Here is a 25,918-nt window from a genome sequence, read left to right on the forward strand (position 1 = left end):
CAGCCTATGATTTTTTTACATAAATAAAATATAGAATCACCTATGGGGTTGAAAATAATTCCAGAAGCCAAACTCTGTACAGCTAGTCCTTGTTTAATGAACATTCAGCAACTGTTCGGAGTTACAACAGTGCTGAAAGAATGGTAGTTACGACTGGTCCTTGAAGTTACAGCCATTGCAGCGCCCCTACAGTCACATGACCAACATTTGGCCGCTTGGCAACCAGCCCACATTAATGACTGCATGGTGCACTTTACCTCCTCCTGCCTATCTCCCCCCATCTCTGCCCTTTTGGCCACCCTGCACTCCATCACCACCTACCCCTGACACCCCCCACCCCCCCCAGCTGACCTTCACTATCTTCCTCCTGCTGCTGGCCTAGGATCTGGGTGCTGGGTGAGGATGCAGCCCTGGGATGCACATGGCAAGCATGGCAGGGTGGAGGAGCCTTGTCTGCCGAAGGGAGCTCTCTGGACCCAGCCGGGGAGAAGGCAGCAAGATGGAGCCAGCAGAGGGGGCAGGGTGGCAGTGGCTCCCTGGGTAAGGTGTTGGTTATTGGAGCTGTGCAAGCAGAGGAGAGCTTGGGGGGGGGGCAGAGCCTCATCTGTCAAAGGGACTCACCAGGCCCAGCTGGGGAGGAGGCAGCGGGACAGAGCCAGCACTTCGTGCAGGGCAGGAGAAGCATGAGATCCTGTCCTAAAGACCGCAACTGGGACTACCAGAACTGCCGTAGCTAAGCAACACAGTCACATGATGTCTGCTTCACCTAGCAATGGAAATTCTGGTCCCAATTAGGGTCGTTAAGTGAGGACTACCTGCATGCTTCCCCTACCTTGTTCTCATCTTACATTAGTATGTTCCACAGATGAATTAAGTGGTGGTCATGTTCACATGCCTGGCATTTGGGAAAATCTGTGTTAGGAAGCTGGCATTATCAAAAAAACCAAACAAACATATCCCAATTTCCTGTTCGTTAGAAAGCGATAAATTATTTGAATCAGAAATAATTTCTTCCTGTGCTGCTTATTATATTGTTTCTTACCATATCTTCAGTAATTCAGTTGTTTCCGATTCTTCATAACCTATTGGGCCAGTTCCCCAGGACTGTCTGTTGTAACTGCTGCTTTGAGTTCTAAACTCACACTCATGATGTCAGTGATAGTATTTAGCCATCTTGTCTCCTACTGCTCTCTTAATAAATGGTAAAGACAGGCTTGATTCCTGCTAACCACATTGATGCATCTGTGCATTTCTTTTGACAACAATATGGAAGCAGTTTGCTACTGCTTTCTGGGATGTTTTCTATTTTCCCAATCTCGTCATAAGCCGTAGGCTGTTCTGGTGGTCTCCCACCCAAGATCCTCAGCTTTTTAGTGATCAGTTAAGTTCAAGTACATACTGTTACTTGCCATGACTCTCACCAAAGCATGTACTGGATGCATGAGTTGTGTGCATTAGTAAGAGGCCTACAGCAGGAGTTATTTGATTTTTGAGATATAACCTCCATCTGATGCTGCACAAATTGACATTCTCCATCCTACGGACATCTCACTTCTAGGGTTGGGAGTCCTTCCCTTCCCTTGCAGTCACAATTCAGCAAGGAGAGTGCATATTAAGTTCTATACAGGCAGTTTTATGTATAGAAATGTATCCACACGTGAATACATGAAATTCGATACAGCCCAAACAACTATTCAGTTTCTGGAGTAATCACACATACCCTATGAACTACCAGTTCTACAAGCTGGACGATGAAGCAGACTAGCCTTCCTTCTCTGATAGCCTTCTCCACCAGTAACTTGTGATTCCATGAATTTTCAATATTTGGTGAATGAAAATGGAAAAATGGGAAACAAACATAATGGTGAACTTTAAAAAGAAATCATGGTAAATTTTATTTTAAATGTTATTTTTAAAAAATACTATAAAATTATTCCTAATCAACATCATCTCTATCCATGATGGTTAGACATTTTAACTTAAAGAATTCCTTACATGCAGCTTTTATAATATTGATAGAATATTGTCTGTTCCTCCACTGACGGTTTGAAAGGACAAAGCATAGCTGAATTGCTATGTTGATAACTCAGTAGCATAAGTACTTAAATAGTTCACAAATGAGTTGATATCATATGGAGAAAAAGTAGCACTAGGATAATTTGCGGGGAAATATTTCTATGATTCAAGTGTTCATCTGGTTTGGCTTAATAATTAAGGAAAATAATGAGAAAATAGCAAAGGTGATAAGAAAAACATTACGGAAAGTAAAGGTAATCAAGTTGGCCATAAGAAAATCTTCAGAATGTATTAAAGCAATCTATTTGCTTGAAAAGTTCACAAAATGTCACACAAAAAGGCAAGCTTCTAAGATTACTTTATACGACAAATGTTACAAAAATGGAGGGGGGGAAGACAAGAGAAGGAAAAAACAACAAAAAACCCATCTGAGGTTTGCTTAACATTGAAGAAGGTTTTCTGTGTCCTACCACATTCCATCTTAAGACCATATCGAATGCATGACTTGAATATTGATACCTGCCCCCCTCTCCTCCCATGAAGAGATGTGGCAATCTTGTGTTTTTTATTTTTAGATTTTTTTTTATCCCGCCCTCATTATTTTTATAAATCACTCAAGGCAGTAAACCTAATACTCCTTCCTCCTCCTATTTTCCCTACAACAACAACTCTGTGAGGTGAGTTGGGATGAGAGAGTGACTGGCCCAAATTCACCTAGCCGGCTTTCATGCCTGAGGCAAAACTCAATCTCTTGGTTTCCAGCCTGGATCCTTGACCACTACACCAAACTGGCTCTTTTTACTATCGAAAATAAGTAAATTAAAATAAAAAATACTATTAGTTCTGTAGCCTTTATCAAGGATATTTATGGCCACTTTTTAAAAAGAAGATGTTGAAGAGCTGAAAGTATAAGGTTTGATATATATATGTTTCCATGGCTTTGCTAGATTGTTTTTACTCCCTTTTTACTCCTTACGAATTGTTTCAAGTTATGCTACTGAATCAACTTTCCATAAACTTTCAAAGCCGGAAACTATATGAATACAATGTTCATGAAAAAAGACATCTATAGAACCAGGATCAATACTTCTTTTCACTGTGATGGGTAATTAAAGGCAAAAGCAATCTGGTTGGATAAGATATCAACAGCCTAATCCTGAGATAACCATTTCCCACAGTGTCAGTCCTTTTATGTTGACTGGTTTAAGTGTCTCTGATGCATAACAATGTGACTGGAGACAGAACTGGGCTACAAATTGATCTGCTGTCCCAGTGTGTAAATATTAGACAATGGAAAATCCTTAATTAGTATGCAAATGGGACCAAATATCAACTGGCTTTTCCAATAGGTAAAGTTTTCCTTCCCACATCTGGCTGTTCAGACTGCAGCTGGAACTAAACTACAATGTACACAGTCCCTTTGACCCCAGTTTTTCAAACACTTGTACATTAGTTGATTTATAAAGGTCACTGCACTATATATGGAATCAGGCTAGATGAGATATACTTCTTTTTTAAAAAGGTAGAAGTGTCTTGAACTTTATCTTTAAAGTCTCCTGTTGAACCTGAAGATAGTTTTCAGTGAGTTCACTCCATCTTTTGCTCAGGAAAATTCAGGCTATCCTTCCTCCCCACTGCCCCCCTCCCTGCAATCTATTTACTGCCAATCTGGAGACAGATTTTAGATGATGTACAGAATTCAAAGGTAGGATAAAACAGTGGTAATACAATTCAGAATGATTAATTAATTTAATACAAATGATATAAAATCTTTCATAGTGCCAATGGCTTCACACAGAATCAATTGGAAAAGCCAGATTTTTACAAGCCTCCAGAAGGCCATGAGAAGAATGGGAACCATCCTCACTTGGGTAGAGGGGGAAGGCCGTTCCAAAAGAGGGGAGGCAGCTTGGGCAGCAGAATCTATCAGGGCAAAGGCAGTGTCTAGGACCCAATATCAAATATCAGACAAAGTAATACAAAATAAAATGAAACTACATACAAATATTTCTTGCACGGAAAAATGGTCTTGTAGGAAGAACCAAATCATTTGTGGACAACATCTGCAACTAGCTTAGTTGCAATAAAGGTTTTAAACCAACTTGAAGACATTTCACATATCATTTAAGTATTTATTTGATGTCTAATTTTTTCTTAAAGGTCCCCAAAGTAATGTATATGCTCCCTCATTCCCATGCCTATTTCTTTTTGAAAGAACCTGTATATTTTAAACACCTTCTACTGATGTTTAAATATTTGCACTCATTTAAAAATACATCCCTTTAACTTATTTGAAGCCTTAATAATTTTTGTTGAAATCTGGCAAAGAAAGTATTAAAAAAAAGCTTGAATGTAATCCCATACTAATTTATCTGGGAATAAGCTGCTTACACTTTTGAACAGACCTACAGAAGATTATATATCTTCACATCTTAATTCTCAATTTGGTTCTTTCTGGTTTAAATGATTTCATTTATTTCACTTAATCTAATTATATGATAAATTCTGTTTAAAACAAGCAGAGATATTATTGTGAGTAACAGGAATACAACATAGCACACTGACATTTAAAAACATTGATCTTTAATTTCAGCTGTACTTGCCAAAGAAAAGCAGTTAATTCTTATTCTGCTGGAACTGGACAGCCACAATTACTTCAATGTGCCATTATCTGATTAAATTCTATTAATAGTTTTGGTTTAAAAAAAATTAAAAAATGGTTTAATGTATATTTTACTTAGGTAGATAGATTATTACCATTTTATTGATCCCTTATGAAAATTAAAGTAACTAAGTAAAGATTTCATTTTTCTGTGAAAGTGGGTGATTTCAATATACAGAATACAAAAATGTTAAAAGATACATGAGAATTTAATATGACAGTGCTATTTGAAATACATTTTTACAACATATACAGTTACAAACATGCTTTAAGAAATTATTGAATCACAACATATATCTAAATTGGTTGTAGTGTTAAAATTGCTACAAAATGTGAAGGACAACTTTATGGCAAAACTTATATATTACAATGCTGATCTGTTAAATACCTGATCATGCAAAGCCTTATCAACACAGTGCATTTCCACTTGTATAAGTGAACTCAAGGTTCAAACATGCTGTAAGGTTTTTCTGTTAATTTTAGTTAGTATTTAAGAATTTCAACTTTAAAAAATAGCCAGATTATCTAACCTGGCACCCCTGTTGACATGCTATGGCCATGTTGATTGGAAATTCTGAAACTGTAGGCCAAGTTAATGGGATAGTGCTGGGCTGAGAAACATTGTGCCACAACAGGAATAAAACAGATCATCCTGGTCTTCAACTAATAGTGAAACTGATTAAATAATTTAATTTAAACAAATATTGTTTATCAAACACTAATTTCATACTTGCATATTCTTAATAGGTTGTTAAAGGATACATGATTAAGAGACACTTAATACAGCAAAAGCTTTTTTGAGGACGTAATTTGTCTAATACTGCAATGTTTGCTTTCTGGCTACTAGATTGTTATGTTGACATGTCAAGAAAAATGGTGGATATACTGCACTGATGATTTTCCAGCACTTCTGTATAAGATCTTTTGGTTGATCATTGTTTTCTCCCTTCTTAAAGAATCCCCAAACTCCAGTAAAGCTTGTTCCAATAGTTCTCTCATATAATTTCTGTATGTTTCCTGATGATGGCTTATGGGACATCTGTGTAGATTATAACTGTGCCATTATCAAATGTTGTCATCTGGGCTTCTGCACTTAATTCTTTTTCTCAGCAAATTTGAAGAAACTATATTATAAGGGAGAGAGAAGCAGACTGGATTTAAAATTGTCATCCTGAGCCAGTCCATAAAAATGTTCTTAACAATAAATGTTTGGGGCTGCCAATGTAGTCAAATCATGATCATAAATAACTAAGGAGGAGGGGGATACTCCATCTTCAGGGAAATAACATTTTTTTGTAAATTTATAGGGGGCAATTCTTCCATCTCCCTGAAAAAGAAGCTTAGTAATGTAGTGGTGATGAATCAATAAAAATATAGGAGTTTCGTAGACAATAGCAGACCTAAAAAACACCATGAACAAATGCATCATTAAGATTTTGAGATGCTGCACTACAAAATCCTGTTGCAGGTTCAATTTTTACACATAGTGATTGACATTTAAATGAAATTCAGGAAAGAACTAGTATTGGGAGCAATTCAATTTCTTACAAAATCTTAAATTGATTTACTTCTGGTCATAGGGGAAAAACACGTTCTATTGCTTGTAGAACAGATTCAACATTAAATACCTATGTGCTCTACCAAATCTGCTCAGGAGATGCTTGGGGACACTTTGGAAAAGTATTGTGCTTGAAAAAGATGTGAGATTAGATATTACCCCAGGTGTTCTCATCAATTTAAGGTGTTTTTTTTTGCACAACTCTGCATTATGCAGCATTAAGAAAATAGCTAACTAAAGAAAAAAAAAGCAGTCACTCCATTTTACTGTCATCTGGAGAGCTGATTTCTGTGGAAATGTAGTGGTCCACCTGTTTCCTTGGACCAAGTGATTAAACCTGAGTAAACAGGATACATTTGCCTCCGTATGTTTAGCCACCAGTTAAATTGGTACTTTACTCAAACAGAATTTTTTTCTTGTGGATGCTCAAAGGAGCCTACAAGTCTAGCTGTGCTCAAGTGAGAACCTTGGAAGGATAATACTGAACAAACATGTAAATTGCAACACGTCCAAAAGACTTTGCTTGTTTGTCAGGGAAAAAAGATGCATTTGGAGCCTTCAGTCAATCTAACATCTTGTCACTTCTGCTCTGCCTTCATTTCCTGTCTGTAAAAACTCATACTGCAAATTTATCTTTGCAGGAAATGTCATTTTTATATATGGTCAGCTAAAATGTCTATACATTATTACATAAAACTTAATACTCAATTGGGAATTCCATGATTTAATAAAAGAACTGGGCAAACTGAGAAAATGATTAGAGTACCGTGTTGCACCTCAAATAAATTTCAGCCATCTGAAATTCAGAACCCATTTTAAAACCCAACATGAAACAGAGAATGTATTCTTTTTAAATGCACATATCCCCTCTCTCTCCCCTTTTCTGTCAGGCTAGATAGCCCATTGCAGTCAGCTAGAGGATCAGGGGATCTGAAGACATGAATGGTGCATGTGTATTTTCTGTGCCTGCTGAATCCTGTTTCAGATGCACTTACACCATAATCTTTCTGGATTATGTCACTATTTTCATTATGTGAAATATTTTTAAAAAAAGATTATTGACAACTTCAATCCGATGAGACTCTTGGCCCTATACAAAAGAAAACATAAAATAATGTGATATTATATAATTATAATTCAATGAACTTCATGGAAAAAGCACCACAAAGATGGTTCGGTGGAATCAGTGGAACTGTGATGATCTTCCTGCCCAATGAGCATTTAACATTATATGCATCTTGTGAGCAGGGGCTTGATTATTATAGGCATAAAGAGAACATATAGGATGGCAGGTACGCAGTACAAATATAATTTATTGGTTTTCAGTTCCTTCTTAAGGAACTGAAGGGAATCTATTTACATTAGAGTACAGACCAGGATTTTTGAGACATGTTATGAATTTTCTGCTGTAGTAAAAATGTCTAGCAGAAAAATATCTTCTAAATTCTTAAAATTAGGCCAGTGCAATAACGAATACAGCAGAGCTCAGCTGGGTTTTTTTTTCCTTCATTAAATCTTAAAATATTTTTCCTCAGACAGAGAATGATCAAAGTACACTAAAAAGGTGTTCCTTATTATTAAACTAGTCTAAATTAGATTCAGTCTCAATAGCTTTCATATAGACATGTAACATCTCTCTGCCCCTCAAACTCCCCTTACATCCCTTTTATTTCTAAGTTGTTAATCAGAAGTATAGCCCAGAGCTACATGAGTTGTCATTGGAAATGGGATATTATCTATAAATACACATTAATTTTCTTAATAACCAACCTCAGACATATGCTACTTTTGTTTGGCTTCCCTGCCCACTTGATTCCTAACCATTATGCTCAGCTACAACCCAGCCAGTATGAGTGCTACAGTTTCCACACATTTGGAGGGAACTGGGAAAGTTCGCTGTAGCAGCATTAAGAAACAACAGTGACACCCCACCGGCCAGTTCTGAACCATATAAACAGATTTTGTAAATGCTAGTAGTATTCTTAGAAGTGATTCCAAATGCAGCTCACCCCCTTGCTGTGTGTGGCTTAGCTACATTTTGGCAATTTCAATAAGAGAGAATCCAGGGGCTACCAAAACAGGGGTCAGGCCATAACTAGCCCTAGAGTCTCAGGTTGTCTTTCACTGGTTTACAACATAGAAACTTTAGAAATACATTGGGAATACTGACTCTATTATATCCTTCCTTCACTTGATGCAGCATACACAAAGCAATAGTTAAGAGCGTGTGCTTCTGCTCCCTGCCTCTTGACACAAGCAAGCAGCCCCATAAATGGAACTAGCTACAAAATAGCTTTTAGTTTTACAAATAGCTATTCTATAAGTGGGTAGGTAGGGGAGGAAAAATCCACCTAAGTGCATATTTTATCACCCAGGTCTGCAACAGTAATGCACATGCATTATATTTCAAGGCACATTAAAGACTTGTCTCCAGGAAGTGCTGGATGTGCAGGAAATAGATGATTGAATCACTGTTTCAGGAATGGCTCAAGTCTTCTCCTTCCCTCTAAATTCCACAATGTGACAACATTTTATATGGTGAGTGAACCAATCTGATTCCTCTGACTAGATATTCTTCTGCTGACACCACCATCTGCCATCAGTTGAATTGAACCGCAGGATAAGTATCAGCCCTAATTGTTTTGTTTGATCTCTTATCATTTAAAACTCTAATGGTCTAACTGAACTGGATCATGGAAAATGTAATGGACATTGCTGAGGCAGCTTTGAAATATACTTGTTATTCCTGTTACAGGACATGAACAAGTATTTACATATGAGAAAACTCAATTTTTGTTTAATGAGGTTTCTATAATTTACTTTCTTGGGTAGAAAACTCCCATGGGGTTTGCTTTGGGATACAAGAAATATCCATTGCCTGCCTTAATCTAAACACGTATAGTATATTGTATAAGTTAGTAGAGTGTACAAAAGATAAAGCAATTATCTGATTTGCTTGGGTAGGGCCTAATGAAACACTGATGGTTTAGCATGTTTTATGAGTTCAGTCAACTGTGATTTTTCCAATGAACTGTAGTTGAACTAACCATGGACTTAGTCAGGATTAGGAACCAGTTCCCAGCTTTTCTCATCATGGAGAACTTTGCCTGGGGCTGCTAGAAATTGTAGTTCAGCAACTTCTACAGTGCCCCAGATTGCTTACTTCTGGACCAATATGAGGTGAGAAGCAGGTTGCATTACCAGATCTGGGCTGAAATAATCCAGACAATTGCTAGATGACACCCAGGAGTTAAAGTTCTCTGTATCATTTTGCTGCCATTTATTAGTCTCTGGATTTTTACAGCCAAGATCTAGAATCTCATTCCCCTCTAAGGCAGAGATGAAACCTCTTATACCTTCTAAAGTGATTCACTAAAGCTGCAGTGCAAACAAACAACAAACAAACCAGAATGACTGCCTTGTGAAGTCAGAAGTATTCAGGAGGTGCCATAGCAAAGGTTTCTGCTATGCCATTTTCTCCCAATCTTGTGACAGACAGGATTCATAGGAGTGGTGGCCCTAGCTGACATTCAGTGTTGGATTCAAGTGCCTACAAAAAGCAAACACATTCCTTTAAAGATAACTTAAAACCACTTAAAACTACTCAGAGGTGGGTCTTTCTAGTTCTAAAGAGCCTTTAGGAGAAGTGACAGGGATTACAACTCCTGTCATTTTTAAAAAAATTATTTATTATAGCTAGACTATCAAAGACTATGTAGTTACCTACATATAAAAAAAGAAGTTGCCAGATGCAAAGTGTCTGACCCCATGTTTTATTCATCTGTAAATGGGATGCTTCCTTGAGAAAAGAGCTTAGCATTCTTTTGATCCTTGCTCTAGTATGTCCTAATTCTATCCTTCTGGACTGTTTGCATTTATATGCTGTCACAGAATGTGGAACTGCTTCCATTATTTAAGCTGCAGGACTCCAGCTGGGTTCATGAGTACTACTTAAGCCTTATACTTTGCTGGAATGCAATCTAAAATTTAAAGTGCTCCCAGGTCCTCATGGCAACAGCTTGCCAGTGACCTCTTTGAACAGAATGCCTCATGAGCTTCTGTCACAGGCCACTTTTGTGTCCAGGTCTTCTTTACTCTGCTTTTACTTCATAAACTAGCCTAACTGGAACTGTTCCAGAAGGACATTTTAATTCTTCCATTGTTTAGAAAATTAAGAATGTAAAAGAGTTGACACCTAAATTAAATGTGCATCTCTTTTGGGGATTTTTTTTTTAAATATTAGGTGCTAAATTTAACTACCACTTTGCTAAATTCCTAGCCATTTCTCTGAAACAATATCCAGATCTGTTAGTGTCACTGACATCGTCATGAAATTGAAACATTGAATAGATGTAGTGTCAGCAAAGTTTGGCTGTTCTGGAATTACAATCTGTAATGATCCAGAGTTCCTGAATTCCAGCATTCCTCACAATTAATCATAGTGTCTGGAGTTGCAGGTTAGCAACATCTATAGAGCAGAGATTCCTAGCCAAAAAAAAAAAAAAAGATTAATGTCACTTTATTTTTGATATATTCTGCTGCTATATAGCAATCTAGCACAAGGGAATTAATTAGATGAAGCATTTGCCATAACAGTATTTCCATTAATGTTGTCCATGTGTTAAGATGCTTAGATACAATTGAGGGGGTGGGGAACAACCCTAGGAAGTGGATTGAAAGAAGCTCTATCAATATTGTTTTGCCTGATTTGTTAAATAACACACATATGTGCTAAATTGCCATTCAACAACTAGTACAATATTAGTGAATAAGGTTTACCACTTAGCTTCTTTGCACTGGTGCATTCCAGGACAAAACACTCCTAAGTGATTTAAGAGAAGATTTCAAATAAATCTTTTCATCCCAAAATTTACTTTTTTGAAAAAAAAACTGGAGGAACAGGTTAGAATAGAAACTAAACAGAATAGATAACAGCAGATTCCAAATGTAATTCCCTGACCAAACAGGCAAAGCAATTTCCTTCTGCTTATGATTTTTTGTTTAGAATCCGTTTAGAAACATTATTTGATAAGGTTGACCTTACAGACTGCTTGGGTTGCCTGTACTACATAGCTAGAAATATTGACTGTTATATTTGTATGGCCCGAAGTTAAAGCACAGGACAACTCTGTCCTTTTCAATGACAGTCCTCTCAAGCTAGCATTTGATCTGCACATGGCTACACATGAACACTGCTATAAGTGGACCAGAATCAAACATTTGTACATTTGACCAATATCCAAGTAAACCAATTCTATTATTTAGAAACCTTGCATGACTCAATATCTGAGAGATTTGTACTTCAGCATCGACAGCAATGAGATAGTTGCAGTTTCGTTAGAAGAGGAAATATTGGCCTTTGGAAAGTGGAAAGCTTCAGCAGGACAGCAGGGTTTTGAAGGAGCCTTTTTCTCTGTACAGCTTCAGAGAGTGAAATAATTGACAGAGAGCCCAGTGCTACTCACTCTTTTGGAACCATGCCCAGGGCTTCACATAAAACAAGTACTTTTATTGTTCTGTTTCTCCCTTTAGTTCACTCCCATCCCCACCCTACCCCCAGTACTCCCTCTCCCTTACTCTATTTTCAGAGCAAATAAAAACACAAAGAAAGCAGCCCAAAGGAAATTGTTTGTGGTTTGGGGTCAATCAAATCTCTCCTGCCCCCACCTCCCTACACACAAATGTTTGAAAATGGAAAGGTCATTTGCAAAGAGGAACATCCAGCTGGCCACACAGTCTTTCTGAGCGGCAACATGACAGGAGCAGCCTTTGATGGCTGTACCCTACCGGCGCCTGGCTTTATTACCAAATGCATGTTTTGATTGATCCTTGCCTAAATTTAGTCCCAGATCTGGAAAATGTCTGATACCTCAAGGGAAGGGCACTCTGGAATGAAGGGGCATGCATCTCCTGTGGGAACAGTGATGTCTGTGCAGTTTTCTTCTGTTGGCCAAGTTAGCTGGAAGACAGGAAAGAGAAGATTGAGATGTCAGGATTATGATATCAGCATTAATATAAAATAAGCAACTGTGACTTCAGCTTGCTATCAGAAGTATTTTAGAAGAAGCATACGATTTGTCTGCTTGCTCCATCTTGCTCCAAGTCCAGGTCTATCAGACAAGTTTCCTATTAAGATAATAGGGTACCTCTAGCAAAACCTCCCCTTTCAAAAGTGTGTGTGTGTGTATGTGTGTGTGTTTTAGAAATACTTGCACATAATAAAACCATTGGTTAAATTAGTATAACCTATAGGCCCATCAGCTGTTCAAAAGTATGAGCCAGCCAACTGCAAGCAGCCTTATTGTGTAATCAATGCCTGGATACGCCAAAGTATGTCCCATGGTGTTCACTGAGGCTTACTCTCATATAATTTGTACATGATGTGTAACTAAAACTTTAAAGAGTAAACAGCCAGTATAATGTAATGGATTAGCTTTAGAGAAAGCATGTATGGCTGGATTGTGTTCTTTGGTTTTACTGCATGGATAAAAAGGACTGTATAAAATAAGTTCAAATATTTTTTGAAAATATAAATGGTTTAAGCCTGCTAATTGGTTTGGCTTAGTTTTTAAAACTTTAACCTTTCCCCACTTTGATCCCTTCTGAGAGTGTTAGACTGAAACTCCCATTACTTGCAGCCAGTATTTTGTCTTTGGATGACAGGAGATGTAATCTAATCTATGTTGGAAAGGTCCAGAATGGGAAATGCTGGGATTATATCCTAAGGCATGAACAGCTTCTCATCTCAATGCAGTTGGAAAAGCACTGAGCAGACAGTTGCTCATTCTTTCTGCCTCAGCCTCACATAATAATAGTCTGCCTCAGAGGGGTTTTTGTAACACATGCAAAGCATATCTGAACATTTAGGAAGAATGACTAAGAAATGCTGGTGTAGCAAGAGCCACTGAAAGTGGAAAGCGAAATTCATTTCAAAGACCAGTATAGTACGTAAAAATCTTGGTTTGAAGACAGAAACATGCTCACTTTTGCCTGGGTGCTCATAAACTGTTGCTTTCCCTTCTCTCAATAGAATTGTGTAATTAAAATGCTTCTTTATGTTCTTTATTTAAATAACTAATTAAATAAAGTAAGTTGAACTTTACTCCTTGTGACTACACCCTTTATGTTTTTTCTTGGCAGCAATATGGAAATGATTTGCCATTGGGTTTTTTTTGTTTTTTGGTAGAATAGCCTACACCCTGGAATCTCCTGGTGGTCTTCCTTCCAAGGACTAACCATGTCTGACTTGCTTAGCTTTTTTTAAATAGCCAAAGCCAATAAGTTGCTGCTGCCTGCTGTGCCATGTTATTCAAAGGAAAGCTCAAATCCAAATGTAATTGTATTTCCAAAGCCATTGGACAGACTTACAGGGATGTAAAGATGCATGAACAATTGTTTGAACTTTCTGATATTTTTCTAGGCCTGAAACTAGCCAAGAGTAATTGTGTCATATCATAACCAAGCATTCTTCAAATGCTAGCTGGACTGCCCAAATGGGGTGGCAATTTGGCCCAGCATCCTGTAGAACACGGATCCAAACCATGTTGCTGTCCTGGTCCTGCCACATGCCCTGTATGTTTGTCTTGTATCCAGATGTCTGCAGGGTATGTGATGCACATAAAAAATAGGGAGAGCTTCTATTGCACTTGCCTTTGTCTTCTATTGCACTTGTCCTGCCATCTTGCCTTTTTTTTTGACCCCATCCTGAGGACACCCTGCCTATGTCCTTGTAAGAGGCAGCAACAGAGCCACCATTATCATTCTTGGCCCATCAACCCTCTGAACAGTTACAGGTGCTATGATATACTGTGTATCTGTATCAGTATCTCTATCTCTATCGATATTTATTCATTTATTTATTTGTTCACATTTATATGGCCACCCATCTCAGACAAGGTGACTCTGGGCACCATACAACAATGAATAAATAAGAACAATCATAAAAAATAAAATGATTATTAAAAATATTATCACAAAATTATAAAATCACTATAAAATAATGTGCACACATTAGAATGGTCTAAGTAGCCCTTTTCTCTCTTCTTCCCCATTAAGAGAACTGTTTTGTAGGATCAGACTGCCAGATGACTTAAGAATCTTGTCTTTTGAAAAACATGGAAGAGTTTTGCAGAATCCCAAAATCTTCTACATTTACTATTGCCTAACCTTTTGTAGACCACAGGTCTATTCTCACATCAGTATTCCCATCCATGGGAAACTACCTTAAAAGAAGAATATGCATGCACGTCTCTGCTTTTTCTGTAGGAAAAAAAATCTGTTTACCTGCAATGGTATGTTCTTAGCATGAAATAGGAGGTGGGAATGATAGCTAAATATTCCTCCCCCAACCCTCAGTTCCAGCCTTGTTGCTGCTTTCCTCTGTCCTTCAGCCAAAGCAGACTGGAAATGTATGCTGTCACCAGCTGGCATTAAGGGAGTGCCCATGCCTCCCTCCTGCTTCCAGGATGCCACTTCAAGCTCTGTGTTCTAGAGTTCATGAGACCACACCAGAGTCAGTGTTGTTGGATTGTCAAACTCCCTTCTGAAAAGTCAACTGAGGATTGGACTGTTATACAGTTGGAAAGTCAGCTGAAGGCTAAACAGCTAGCTTATTCAGTCAGACAATCCATACATCTGAACCATGTTCCCTTTGCTGTTTCCTTATTTCTTTGCTGAGAATAGAGCAATAGGAATCTGGGAGAGTGTTAGTGAATTTGAATAAGCAAAATAAAATAAAATGCAAGGGTCAAATTATGCCACCTCTCATTGATATAGGCCAGCCTAATAGAGTTAAGCCATCATAGGAAGCAATAAAACAGCAGTCCTGGCAGATATTATCTGAAGAATACAATTAATTTCTAATCAATACTAGGAAGATTGCAAGGCATTAGGAACTTCAGGTAAAGATTGCAGCAGTCACAGCCCTTTAAAAAAATAGACAATTAAATGTAACCCATTCTCTCAAGGGTTCTGGGCATAAAATCACTTACGTATATTTACATTAGCATACCGAAGGTATTTCTTAGAAGCTCCAATTTAGTAGGATAGGAACCGTGCTTAAAGATGAGCAGAGGGTCTAAGATCGACCATCTGTACTTCTAGTATGAGTTTATTTTGAGAAAGACACAAAATTAACCAGTCTAGGCAAATCCAGCCTTTCATACTTAAGCCCCACCACGCAGGTAGACGCACCGAGGTGGCTGATATGCTGGTGATGATTTCTTAGTTTACCATCTTCCAATGAGCAGAAAAAACAGAGATTGACAGTAGGCGCTCTACCCGAGCCCGCGCCATGCAGAAGGCGCACCGATTCCTGCCTCAGTCTATTCTCCCGTTGACCGGGAAGAAGCAGGCAGGAAATCCCAAGTCTTACCTGGCCTCTGTCCGTTGACCAGGAGCAGCCCCGCCAGCAGCAAAACCCAGCTCAAAATGAGCTGCAGGAATCTCATGTCGGCAGGCAGGCGGGCGGCCGGACGCACGCACGCACGGGGACCGCTCTTTTATCCCACTTCGCAGCGAAGGAGCAGCTTGCCGGAAACGTGTCTGCAGCTGTCTCTGGCGCGGCTCACATTCTCTAAATGACAAGCCTTGCCACGGAGCTGCCCCTGCCTTTCCCAGCAAGGTTAATGACCGCGGGAGACAAGGCTACTGGTTCAGCACGGTGTGGTCAGTGCCTCCCTCTGGGTCTCCCGCGGCTCTGCCCTGCCCTGCCCTGCCCTGCCTTGCGCTCCCTTCTTCCTTTTATCACTCCCCCTTCGATTCCCTAAGCAAACAACAGGAAGGAAAGCCCGTGTGGAGCTGAAGATTTTTGTTAGCGTCCCCTACCAACAATGATCCAAACTTCCCTCACGATTCAGTCCAGGAAGAATAAATATACCCCCACCCCCCCAGCTACTAGTTTCCTCCTCCCATTTGCAGCTGTTTACACTTTTGCTGTTTTGCCCCTCTCTGTCCCATATGCAAACAAGCCAGGGAAGGGATGGAAAGTCTTGTCTTTTGTCTGGCTCTGAAAGGCCAGGCTTAAGATCCCCCAAAAAAGAATTGTGGGCCCCTCCAGTGCCCCCACGCCCAATCCTGATCAACTAGTTGCAAAGTGCTGTCTATTCAAAGTGAAAAATGTAAGCTGCTATATCTGGCCTGTGTCTTTTGTGGCAGCAAGGATCTTTTAGGAGCCAAAACACCTTGACTTTAAAAGTATAGTTTCTGAAACTGTCAAGATTTAAAAATGGGTATTGACTTCAGGGGTAGTCATAAAATAGAAAGAACAAAAAATTGCACCTTGATGCATCTTAAGAATTAATGCATTTATTAGGATGTATACATTAATGGATCACAGTCCATTTCATCAGCATTATTCTCAGTACATGCACATACAATACATACTTGGAAAGGGTTCCAAAAATAGAGAAATGAGAATTTTCTCATTCCAAACACACATATACAGTCCAATCATGGATGTATATATGCTTGACTCAGGATATTACACCATGCATCTAATGAAGTGGAACATAAACCACAAAAACTGCATCAAATGTAGTAGCATACTCTTCCTGTCCAAGTCAGTTTTAAAGGTCTATTTTTCATGTATCTATTTCTACATTGTTTTCCATGTCAAAAGACATCTCGGAATGTTTATCTCAATATTGATCTGCCACCACCAGCAAAATGTATTGGAAGCATCTTGACAACTTTGCTGTGCATTTTCAGGGGTTATAACCAATACTGTGGTTTAATAAGTAGACAAAGGCTTTTAATTCGAATTCCTAGTGAAATGAAGTATTTTTTCTAGGTTTGAGATGCTTATCTGGGAAGAAAATTGTGGGTCAGGTGTTTCCAGCCATATCTATCCTTCAAGTTAGAAAATTGCATCTCAGAAGCAACTTGTGTGGTATTCTGGGTGTGGCATTCCTTTCTAAGTGGCGTAGTAATTGAGGGGCATATGTGCATTGTGGGATGATGGAGGTCAAGAGGGATAAATTACTGAGAAACAGAGTTGGCTGTAAGATAAGCAAAAAGCTACACTAGGACAGGTGTTGGAAGAAAGCAAGCCAGTCTCACTGTTGGTATGGAATCTGGTGCATCAAATACTTGTGCTCAAGAATCAAAGGTTTTCAAGAGAAATGTAGAAAAAGGAGAAACCAAGTAGGTTTTTTTTCTTAGAGTGAGTAAGATCAGTTTCCTTGTGCTGCTGTCAACAGAGAGTCACTCTGCACATTCTAGATAGTTACTCTGCACATTTCTGTTCTCTTCTCCACTGCAACCCATGTTTCAGAGGGTTATCTACCATTTCCATCCCTTATTAATTGATCAAAGCACAGCTTGGATCTCTATGTGGGTGAATGACATTCACAACGGTTTCTCTTTCAACATGCAGAAGCATTTCCCCCTGATTTTGATCCTGGGATGGAACAGATACGCTGGACAGTAAGACAGTAACATCCAAAGACGACCAGGTCTTCCCCTCTGTTTTAAAACATATGTACATGTTTGTTTTATGTATTAAAAGTACTTACATACTACAGTACAACTCCTAGACTAAGGCAATGTGGAATAAAAAAAAATGGAGAAAGGCCAGTTAAACATCTGAACATGATTTAGTGCTCAACACCCAGTGAAGTAATCAAGCATATGTCTCTGTGTGGCACATGGAGGAGCACAGTACTTGGACCATTTATTTTAACTTTTGTTTTTACTGAAGGTTGCATAAGATTGGGGATGGTGAGTGGGGCAGGGGCAGGGGAAATCGCATTCTAACCATCCGTAACAATGCACAAACTAATAGAGAAACACACGCACATATCAAACCCTTCATTAAATACAGCTATAATTCTTCTATTTTTATCAAGTTTAAACCTAAAAACATGAATATTGCCAAGTTTATTAAGCAGCAGTTTGCTGAATAATCTACAATTGGCTGGATTCACATATCATATTAAACCAAAAACCCTTGTTTACCTGGGTTCACAGACTATAAATCATGGTGCAGCTAGTTACTTTACTGCTACTCCCTAGGCATATTTGTACTACTGAAATTTAACATCTGTTGTACGATCTTGACAGCAATTCCTGTGGCCTCTATCTAGAAGACTGGGATAATGGCTGCTCTAATGAACTGAAATGAAGCATTCTAATAATGTAAGATGCAGTTCTCCTTTTTGAATTAAAACTAAACCTTGTTCCCTTTTGCACTTAAAACCAAGTCAATTTTAGACAGAAGCAAGATTAATTTAGTAGGTAAGAAACTGTATGTCTTCATAATCACAAAAGCTGAGGGACTAGCTCTTACCTAAGTAAGCATATACACAGTGACTGGGTTTCCGTTAACTGTAACAATAAGTCATAAAACATATTTTGCAAAACATAAATCTAGGTTCTTACAACATATAAAGATACAGCTGTTTTGTGCTGTATTAGGATGTTTATTATTATTATTATGTATTGTTTTAGCCTTATTTAGAAGATAGTTTGCTACATAGAGTCAGCTATGATTTAAGTTGTCTACAAGCATGCTTGTGTGATGCCTAAATGCCTAAATAAATAAATACTGTAGGCCAAATAGGAATCAGCAATGTGGGTAGCCCAATTGATGCCAACATCCTTTTATGCCCACTCATGGACCAGAGGATAGCACCCTAATGTTACTGCCTGGTTGTGTCCATAATGTGATTACTAGGTCAACCAGTTCTGGGCTGCAAATATCTATACAACCACTAAATGACAGCAAATAAAGTTTTCTGTATCTCTTTGCTTCCAGGTGTTGGTTATCAGGATTTCTGCAGCCCAGATGTGGTAGCCATAGATATACTGTATCAGGTACTGGCTGGTTTTGTACAGTGCACAATCAGTGTACTAATCCAGCTGAAAAGCAGCCATGATATCAGTGCCCTGATTCTAAATAATGCTAATAATTTAGTTTATCACCTAATTCTAAAGCATAATTTATACCTTCTCTGATGTGACTACAAAAAAATGCAAATCTTTCTTTCCATGTCTAAGTAACCACTGTTATTCATTATACCAGAACCTGGAGCGATGCTTAGTGTTAACTTAATGTTAAATTAATCAACTTGCAATGTTTAGTAAAACAGGATGATTGGGTATGGCTTGAAGTGGAGCTTATGAGTATGTTATTTTATAATACAAATTTAGAAGAAATTACAGTATTTAAAAATTACAAACAAATGTACAGTTCAATATTGTCCTAATATTTTCTCCTTCCAAATCATTGTAGACAAAATTTAATTCTCAATAACATTTCTTTCTGTAAAATTATAGCTGATCATCTACAATAGGTTAGTTTTGGTAAAACAGCAATATTTCATATTCTGCCTTCTTACTGAGATATTATTTCCCCCCCATGGCTGCTCTGCACATTTTGGCCTCTGTAAGTTAAAACAGCTTTTGTTACTGGTTCCATCAATACATTCAATTACATCTTCTATAACTGACAGTCACTATGCTATCATTGGCAAACCACACTAGAGATTATAATCTAATATATTTGAAGAGTACCAGATTGAGTATGGCGCTTACCAGGTTGAGTATGGTTTGTTTATAACAACTTCAAATGATCATTAAACAAATCTTCACGATTGTAGAGCCAGTGTGGTTTAGTGATTAAAGTACTGGACTAGAACTGGGAAGATCCAGTTCAAATCCTTCCTCAGCCATGGGAGCTCACTGGATGACTTCGGGCCACTCAACCCAATCAATCTAAAAAGGTCAGGGTTATGGGAAGAAATGAGAAGAGGGATAACTAGGTATGCTGCCTTGAGTTCCTGAACAAAAGGTAGGATAAATGTCAGGCAAACAAATAAAACAATGCTTTATGATATTAGACATCTTATACAGTCATTCAGGTATTCATTTGAAAGTAATATATTGCTAAACAAATATAAAATGTACCTACATCTGGAAACACTAAATGATTGTTTATTTCATTTTTGTTAATGTTTGATTTTGGTTGAGCATATTGTACTAACTCAGCTAATCATAATTTATGCAGTAGAGTTTAAACAAACCATGGCTTAACGTGATAGATTAACTGAACCAATATATTTTATCATGATGTAAGAACCTAGCCTATGATAGAAAGTAGCATAAACAATTTTGCTCCATGTTTCCCTCATGTCACGTGCATACAAAAGAGAAAACAGTTTTACCCCTTCCCTTCCAATTAGTTCTTTAGCAAGCATGCAACAAGCACACTGAGAGACACATTGCATTCCTCTTTCCCTTCTCCTCCCCCCAGTTTTATAGCTTCCATAATTCCTATCAACTAATCAGAAGGTTAAAAGCCTTGCAGACTTATAAAAATTGGGTCATTAACTTTAGTAGACCAGAATGCTTCAACCAGAGCTAAGGTTTAGAGGAATAGGAAACCATCATCCTTTCCCACTCCTTACTGAAACATAAAATATCATTTTGCACTGTGAGGTATGCATGAATGCAGGGAAATCTAGATGATTTATATTCTGTCTAAAAAGGAAGATTAGTGGAGTTTGCTGGGGTAATTGAAATATTTGTACATTGCTCAGAATCATTGTCTGGAAGTTAAAACTTGTTCTTTTAAGTCAAGTGTATTTGTTGTTTGCTAGGAGCCAGGAAATAATATCTATGGTTGTAGAATTGTATGTCTGTCAGTCTTAAGTATCAACCTTTATTTATTCTAAACCCAAATCCAACAAAAACACCAACAATTACCCTCCACCCTCATCCAGGTGTCAAATATATTTTACATAAGAATCATTCTTTTAGGTTGATGGAAGTGTCCTGATGGCTTTCTCTATTGAGCTGAGCCTTCTATAAAATGTGTCTGGGGAGAGAGGAAAGGAACCATTTCAAGGTACCCCTGGCTCCTCTCTTTTTAGACCTACCGCTGAGTGTCTCTCTGCCCAATTTGGTTTTTTTGTCCACCCTGAATGATACCATTGTTACAGGAGAAACAAAAGTAAAGGCATTAGAGAGTTATAAAATTTTGATCCTCTTCTAAATTTTTATGTTAGAAAATTTGAAGGGGAATAATTCACTTGATCTAGCCATGGATCACACATCATTCATTTCCTAAACTCTAGCAAAATCTTGCTGCTACTAAGTATATACTGTTTAAAAATATTTCATAGTACTTCTCATGCACTCTCATGTAGTAATTCTTACAACATCTCTGTAAGAGAGTTCTCCCTTTTTATATTAGCAGGAAATCAAGATTGAGCAGGTGTGCCTAGCCCAGGATTTTGTCAAAAGCAAGAAGTGATTTCGCTACTTGAATATACACTTTCACCCACCAGCACATCCCTCCCCCCCACCCCTTCATTACCTCTGGGTGTTGGTTGCGAATTCTTCTAATCCTAATATATCTAGAGGACCCCAGGCTGGAACAGGCTACTCTAGTGTGGTCCTTCCCAACTTGGTACCATTTAGGTGCTGTCTGGAATTCTGAGAATTGGTGTCCCATTTGGGGCATGCTGCTCTACTTAGTAAGGAATGGAGGAATGGAAATCAGTGATAGAGCACATGCCTTGCATTCAGATGGTGTTGGGTTTTGGTGTGTAATATACAGATATGCCAACTCTGTTGAATTGGCTGTACCCCAAGAAAATTTACAGTACATCACAACAACTGATGGCCTATGAAATACCATCACATTATTGGCAAGCTTTGTTGCAGCAAATTAACAAGCTTATTCTTCTGGATGTCTCATGAAGGATTCAAGTTATATTTTCTGTGGTATTAGGTGTTGGTATTGTATTTTACCTAGTTTGATAGTTTAAGCATAGTATGTGCTTAATTGTCATGTTCTCATTCTAATGTCTGGTTAACATTGTAACGTTTCACATGTCATTCTCTGTTCCGTGTTCCTTCACCCGGGGTTTTTCCATTCTTTCGCCCTCCATTGTTTTGAGGGCTTGGAATGCATGTTTGGGTTTGCGCTCCTGTTCAAGGTTACTTTCCCAGGCGCGTCTAACGGCTTCCAGCACCTGGGAGGGGGAGCGTCCTGACGGGCGACGGGGCGGGACCTGCTCACAAGCAAGGCTTTTAAGTTTGTATTTGGCGCGCTTTTGCTCATTCTCAGCTTTCTCTGTATTTGCATACTATTCCTTTAATAAATCAGTTATCTTTAAGCCCGAGCTTGTGAGACTGAGTATTTGGGTTTAGGCAATCGTTACATAAAGCTGAGAATCATTTCATCCATTTTCCGCTAGCCCCATCCAATCATTGGATAAGAGGGAACGCTAGCGATGACAGAACCTCAACTTCGCGCAAGTGAGGGAAGCGAAGAAGAGCGGGAGGCGGCCAAAAGCCGGCCAGTGCTAACTTCGAGAGCGCAAAGAGCAGCACGTCGGGAGTTGCGAGATATCCAATTGGACGAGCTGCTGATATCCATGCAGGAGAGTCTCAGGAGTGATCATAGAACCGTTATGGAAAGAACACAGGGGAGGGGGTCTCCACAATTGACCTGGGAGCACGAAGTCCCCTTGTCACCGAGGGTGGTGGTAACCAACCAACCCTCGGAGGAGCCAGTCACTCCGGCCCGAATGAGGGCATTAGAAGATAAAATGGAGTTAATAGTGACGATCCTTAAGGATCTACCCAAAGAGGATCTACCCAGAGAGGCAGAGCCCACCCTGGAGGATTGGGAGGAAGAGCCGTCACAGTACCCCAGGCATAGTACCATGTCGACCCGGGGGAGAAGCAAGACTCGATCAGCCCGTCAAGGGGGGGAGCGAGAGGCAAGACCTCCTAGGGATCGACCACCCATGGGGGCTCGGCGCACGCTGACATTCGCGGCACCGCCACAGCCAGCTGAGCCGGCAAGAACCTTCCCACCATTTGGAGTGAAGTTCGATGGGGATCCCACAACGCTCTCCTTCTTTATTACTAATGCCAAGCACTATATAGAAGATTGGGGTCGAAATTTTCGGTCTGAACATGGCAAGGTCAATTTCATTGCCAACAAGCTGAGAGGAAAGGCAGCGGATTGGTATGTGCAACTATGCCAAGCTGAGGCAACTGAGTTAGAGGACTTCGATGAATTTTTGTGGGCACTTAAAGAGCATTTCGAAGACCCCCTAGCTCAAGAAACGGCCAAAAATGACCTGCGGAAACTCTACCAAGGGTCCCTCTCAGTTGCCAAATATGCGTTGGAGTTTAAAGCTTTGGCAGGAAAAGTGGAAGACTGGTCTGAGCCAACAATCATCGAATTGTTCAAGCAGGGGCTTGAACCCGAAATCCTTCGATGGGCTCTGGGCAGAGATGATCCTAAAACGCTATATGGGTGGATTCAGTTGGCGGGCAGCGCAGAAAATGCCCTACGAACCTATGCCCATACCAAAGAGCTTAGACAAACACGTCTCGCTAGAGGAGCGCGCACATCTGGACTTGCCAGCCGCCCCAAACCAAAAACCTGGGAAGAAGAGAGGGAGCAACGCTTCTCCAAGGGTCAGTGCCTCAGATGTGGGAAAGAAGGACATCGAGCCACGTCGTGCCCAAGACGCCGTCCAGAGGAACGACAGATGAAACCCACGGTAAAGACACCTGCTCCTGCTCCACCGCGAAAACTGAAGGCAGCCCTCGCGGAACTGGACCCCCCAGACCTTCCCTTCGGAGAAGAGGAGGAAGAGTTGCAATTCGAGCAGCCGGCGGGAAAAGCCTACCACCTGCCCTGAAGGGCGCCCTAGGGCAGGTGGAAGAAACCGGGCGTAACCATGATTCGGTGAGTGGAAACTTCCCCACACTGACTGTTAAAGTTAAACTGAGCTCAAAAACCAAAACGGTGGAAGTGTGGGCCATGCTAGACTCGGGTTGCTCCCGTTCCCTGATGCACCCTGATGTCGTAGCGGCTCTGGAACTGCCCACGTTCCCTTTGCCAAGACCCATGATTTTCACCCAATTGGATGGAACTATGGCGGGAGGGAAAGCGGTCAATCTTTCCACGGGACTGGTCGCCTTGCAGATGGGCTCCCATCAGGAAAAGCTGCCATTTGTGGTAGCTCCAGTGGGGGGTCCTCTGGTAATCTTGGGGATGCCTTGGTTTGTGCAACAAAACCCTTTTATCAACTGGCTGCATAGAACGGTGACGTTTGCAGATGGATTTTACAAAGTACCCGAAAAGGACCTACTGGAGGACATGGAGGGTGGAGGGGTAGCGTATACCACTGTGCAAACGCTTCAACCTCTTGAGGGACTACCCAATCAGTACCAAGATTTTGCTGAAGTATTTGGGGAAAAGGAAGCGGATCGCTTGCCACCCCACCGAAAAACGGACTGTGCCATTGAGTTTTTACCAAATGTAAAATTGCCTCACCCAAAAATATACCCCATGTCTCCCAAAGAGCTTACCACGCTAAGGGAGTTCATTGACAAAAATCTGGCTAGGGGTTTCATTGAGCCGGCAAATTCCCCGGTAGGAGCTCCTGTCCTATTCAGGCCAAAAAAGGATGGGTCATTAAGGCTTTGTACCGATTTCCGCGGGCTCAATGCGGTCTCAATATTAAATAAATATCCTTTGCCCCTGATCAAAGATATGTTATCACATCTGGCCAGAGGCAAAATTTTTTCAAAACTGGATTTGAGAGAAGCCTACTTTCGCATTCGCATAAGGGAAGGGGATGAGTGGAAAACAGCGTTTAACTGTCCTCTTGGGGCTTTCCAATATAAAGTCTTACCATTCGGTTTATCTGGGGCACCTGGGGTTTTTATGCAACTGATCAATGAGGTCTTGCATGACCACCTATTTAAGGGGGTACTGGTATACTTGGATGATGTATTGATATATACTGAAACCATGTCAGAACATATCCACTTGGTGCGTCAGGTACTGGCTAAATTGAAAAAAGCAGAGTTGTATGCAAAACTATCAAAATGTGCCTTTCATCAGTCGCAAATTGATTACCTAGGGTACCGGATTTCAGCTCAAGGCATTGAAATGGACCCTGCAAAAGTAGAAGCCATCGTGGCATGGGAACCTCCCCGTACCAGGAGACAATTACAGAGTTTCCTTGGATTCTCTAATTTCTATCGGGCATTCGCCCAAAATTTTGCGGAAACCGCCCTCCCCCTTACTGAACTGTTAAAAACTAAAGGACAGGGGGATACGCGACGTTCAAAGAACCCAGGCGCGCTCCTTAAATGGACTCCAGCCTGTCAGCAAGCGTTCGAAGCGCTCAAACAAATCTTTACCACAGAACCAATTTTACAGCATCCAAACCCCTCTAAACCCTTCGTTGTACAAGTCGATGCTTCTGATTTTTCCATAGGAGCAATTCTATTACAATCTGACCAATCTGGCGCTTTAAAACCCTGTGCCTACCTCTCTCGCAAGTTCACGGAAACAGAGAGAAGATGGCATGTTTGGGAAAAAGAGGCTTTTGCTGTAAAAATAGCTTTAGAGACATGGCGACACCTATTGGAAGGCACTTCAAACCCTTTTGAAGTCTGGACTGACCATAAAAACCTGGAAGCTTTAAGCACCAGTCGGAAACTCAGTCCCAAACAGCTGCGCTGGGCTGAGTTTTTCAGCCGCTTTGACTTCACTCTTAAATTTATACCAGGCAAGAAAAATTTTTTAGCTGATGCACTCTCGCGCAGACCCCAAGATGCTGGCCCAGGGCCAACGGTCCAAGGCACAGTCTGGACCGACAAACAATTAAGTTTGGCAGCAGTGACTCGCAGCCAGACCCGAG

General features: G+C 39.9%; 2 protein-coding genes across 2 annotated transcripts in view; one reads left to right on the forward strand and one right to left on the reverse strand.

The window, feature by feature from the left end:
• Positions 1–25,918, forward strand: part of TMEM192 (transmembrane protein 192) — a 147,402-nt gene that overhangs the window by 15,887 nt on the left and 105,597 nt on the right. The gene's annotated exons all lie outside the window — the stretch shown is intronic.
• On the reverse strand, positions 4,578–15,987 carry APELA (apelin receptor early endogenous ligand). Its single transcript, XM_063310115.1, has 3 exons — positions 15,610–15,987; positions 12,106–12,195; positions 4,578–5,802 (listed from the first exon to the last, which is right to left on the reverse strand). The coding sequence occupies exons 1-2, from the start codon at positions 15,683–15,685 to the stop codon at positions 12,107–12,109; spliced, it is 165 nt and encodes a 54-aa protein (XP_063166185.1). The 5' UTR covers positions 15,686–15,987; the 3' UTR covers positions 4,578–5,802; position 12,106.

This window comes from Candoia aspera, chromosome 8 (assembly GCF_035149785.1).
Source record: "Candoia aspera isolate rCanAsp1 chromosome 8, rCanAsp1.hap2, whole genome shotgun sequence".
In the NCBI taxonomy this organism is placed as follows: Eukaryota; Metazoa; Chordata; class Lepidosauria; order Squamata; family Boidae; genus Candoia; species Candoia aspera.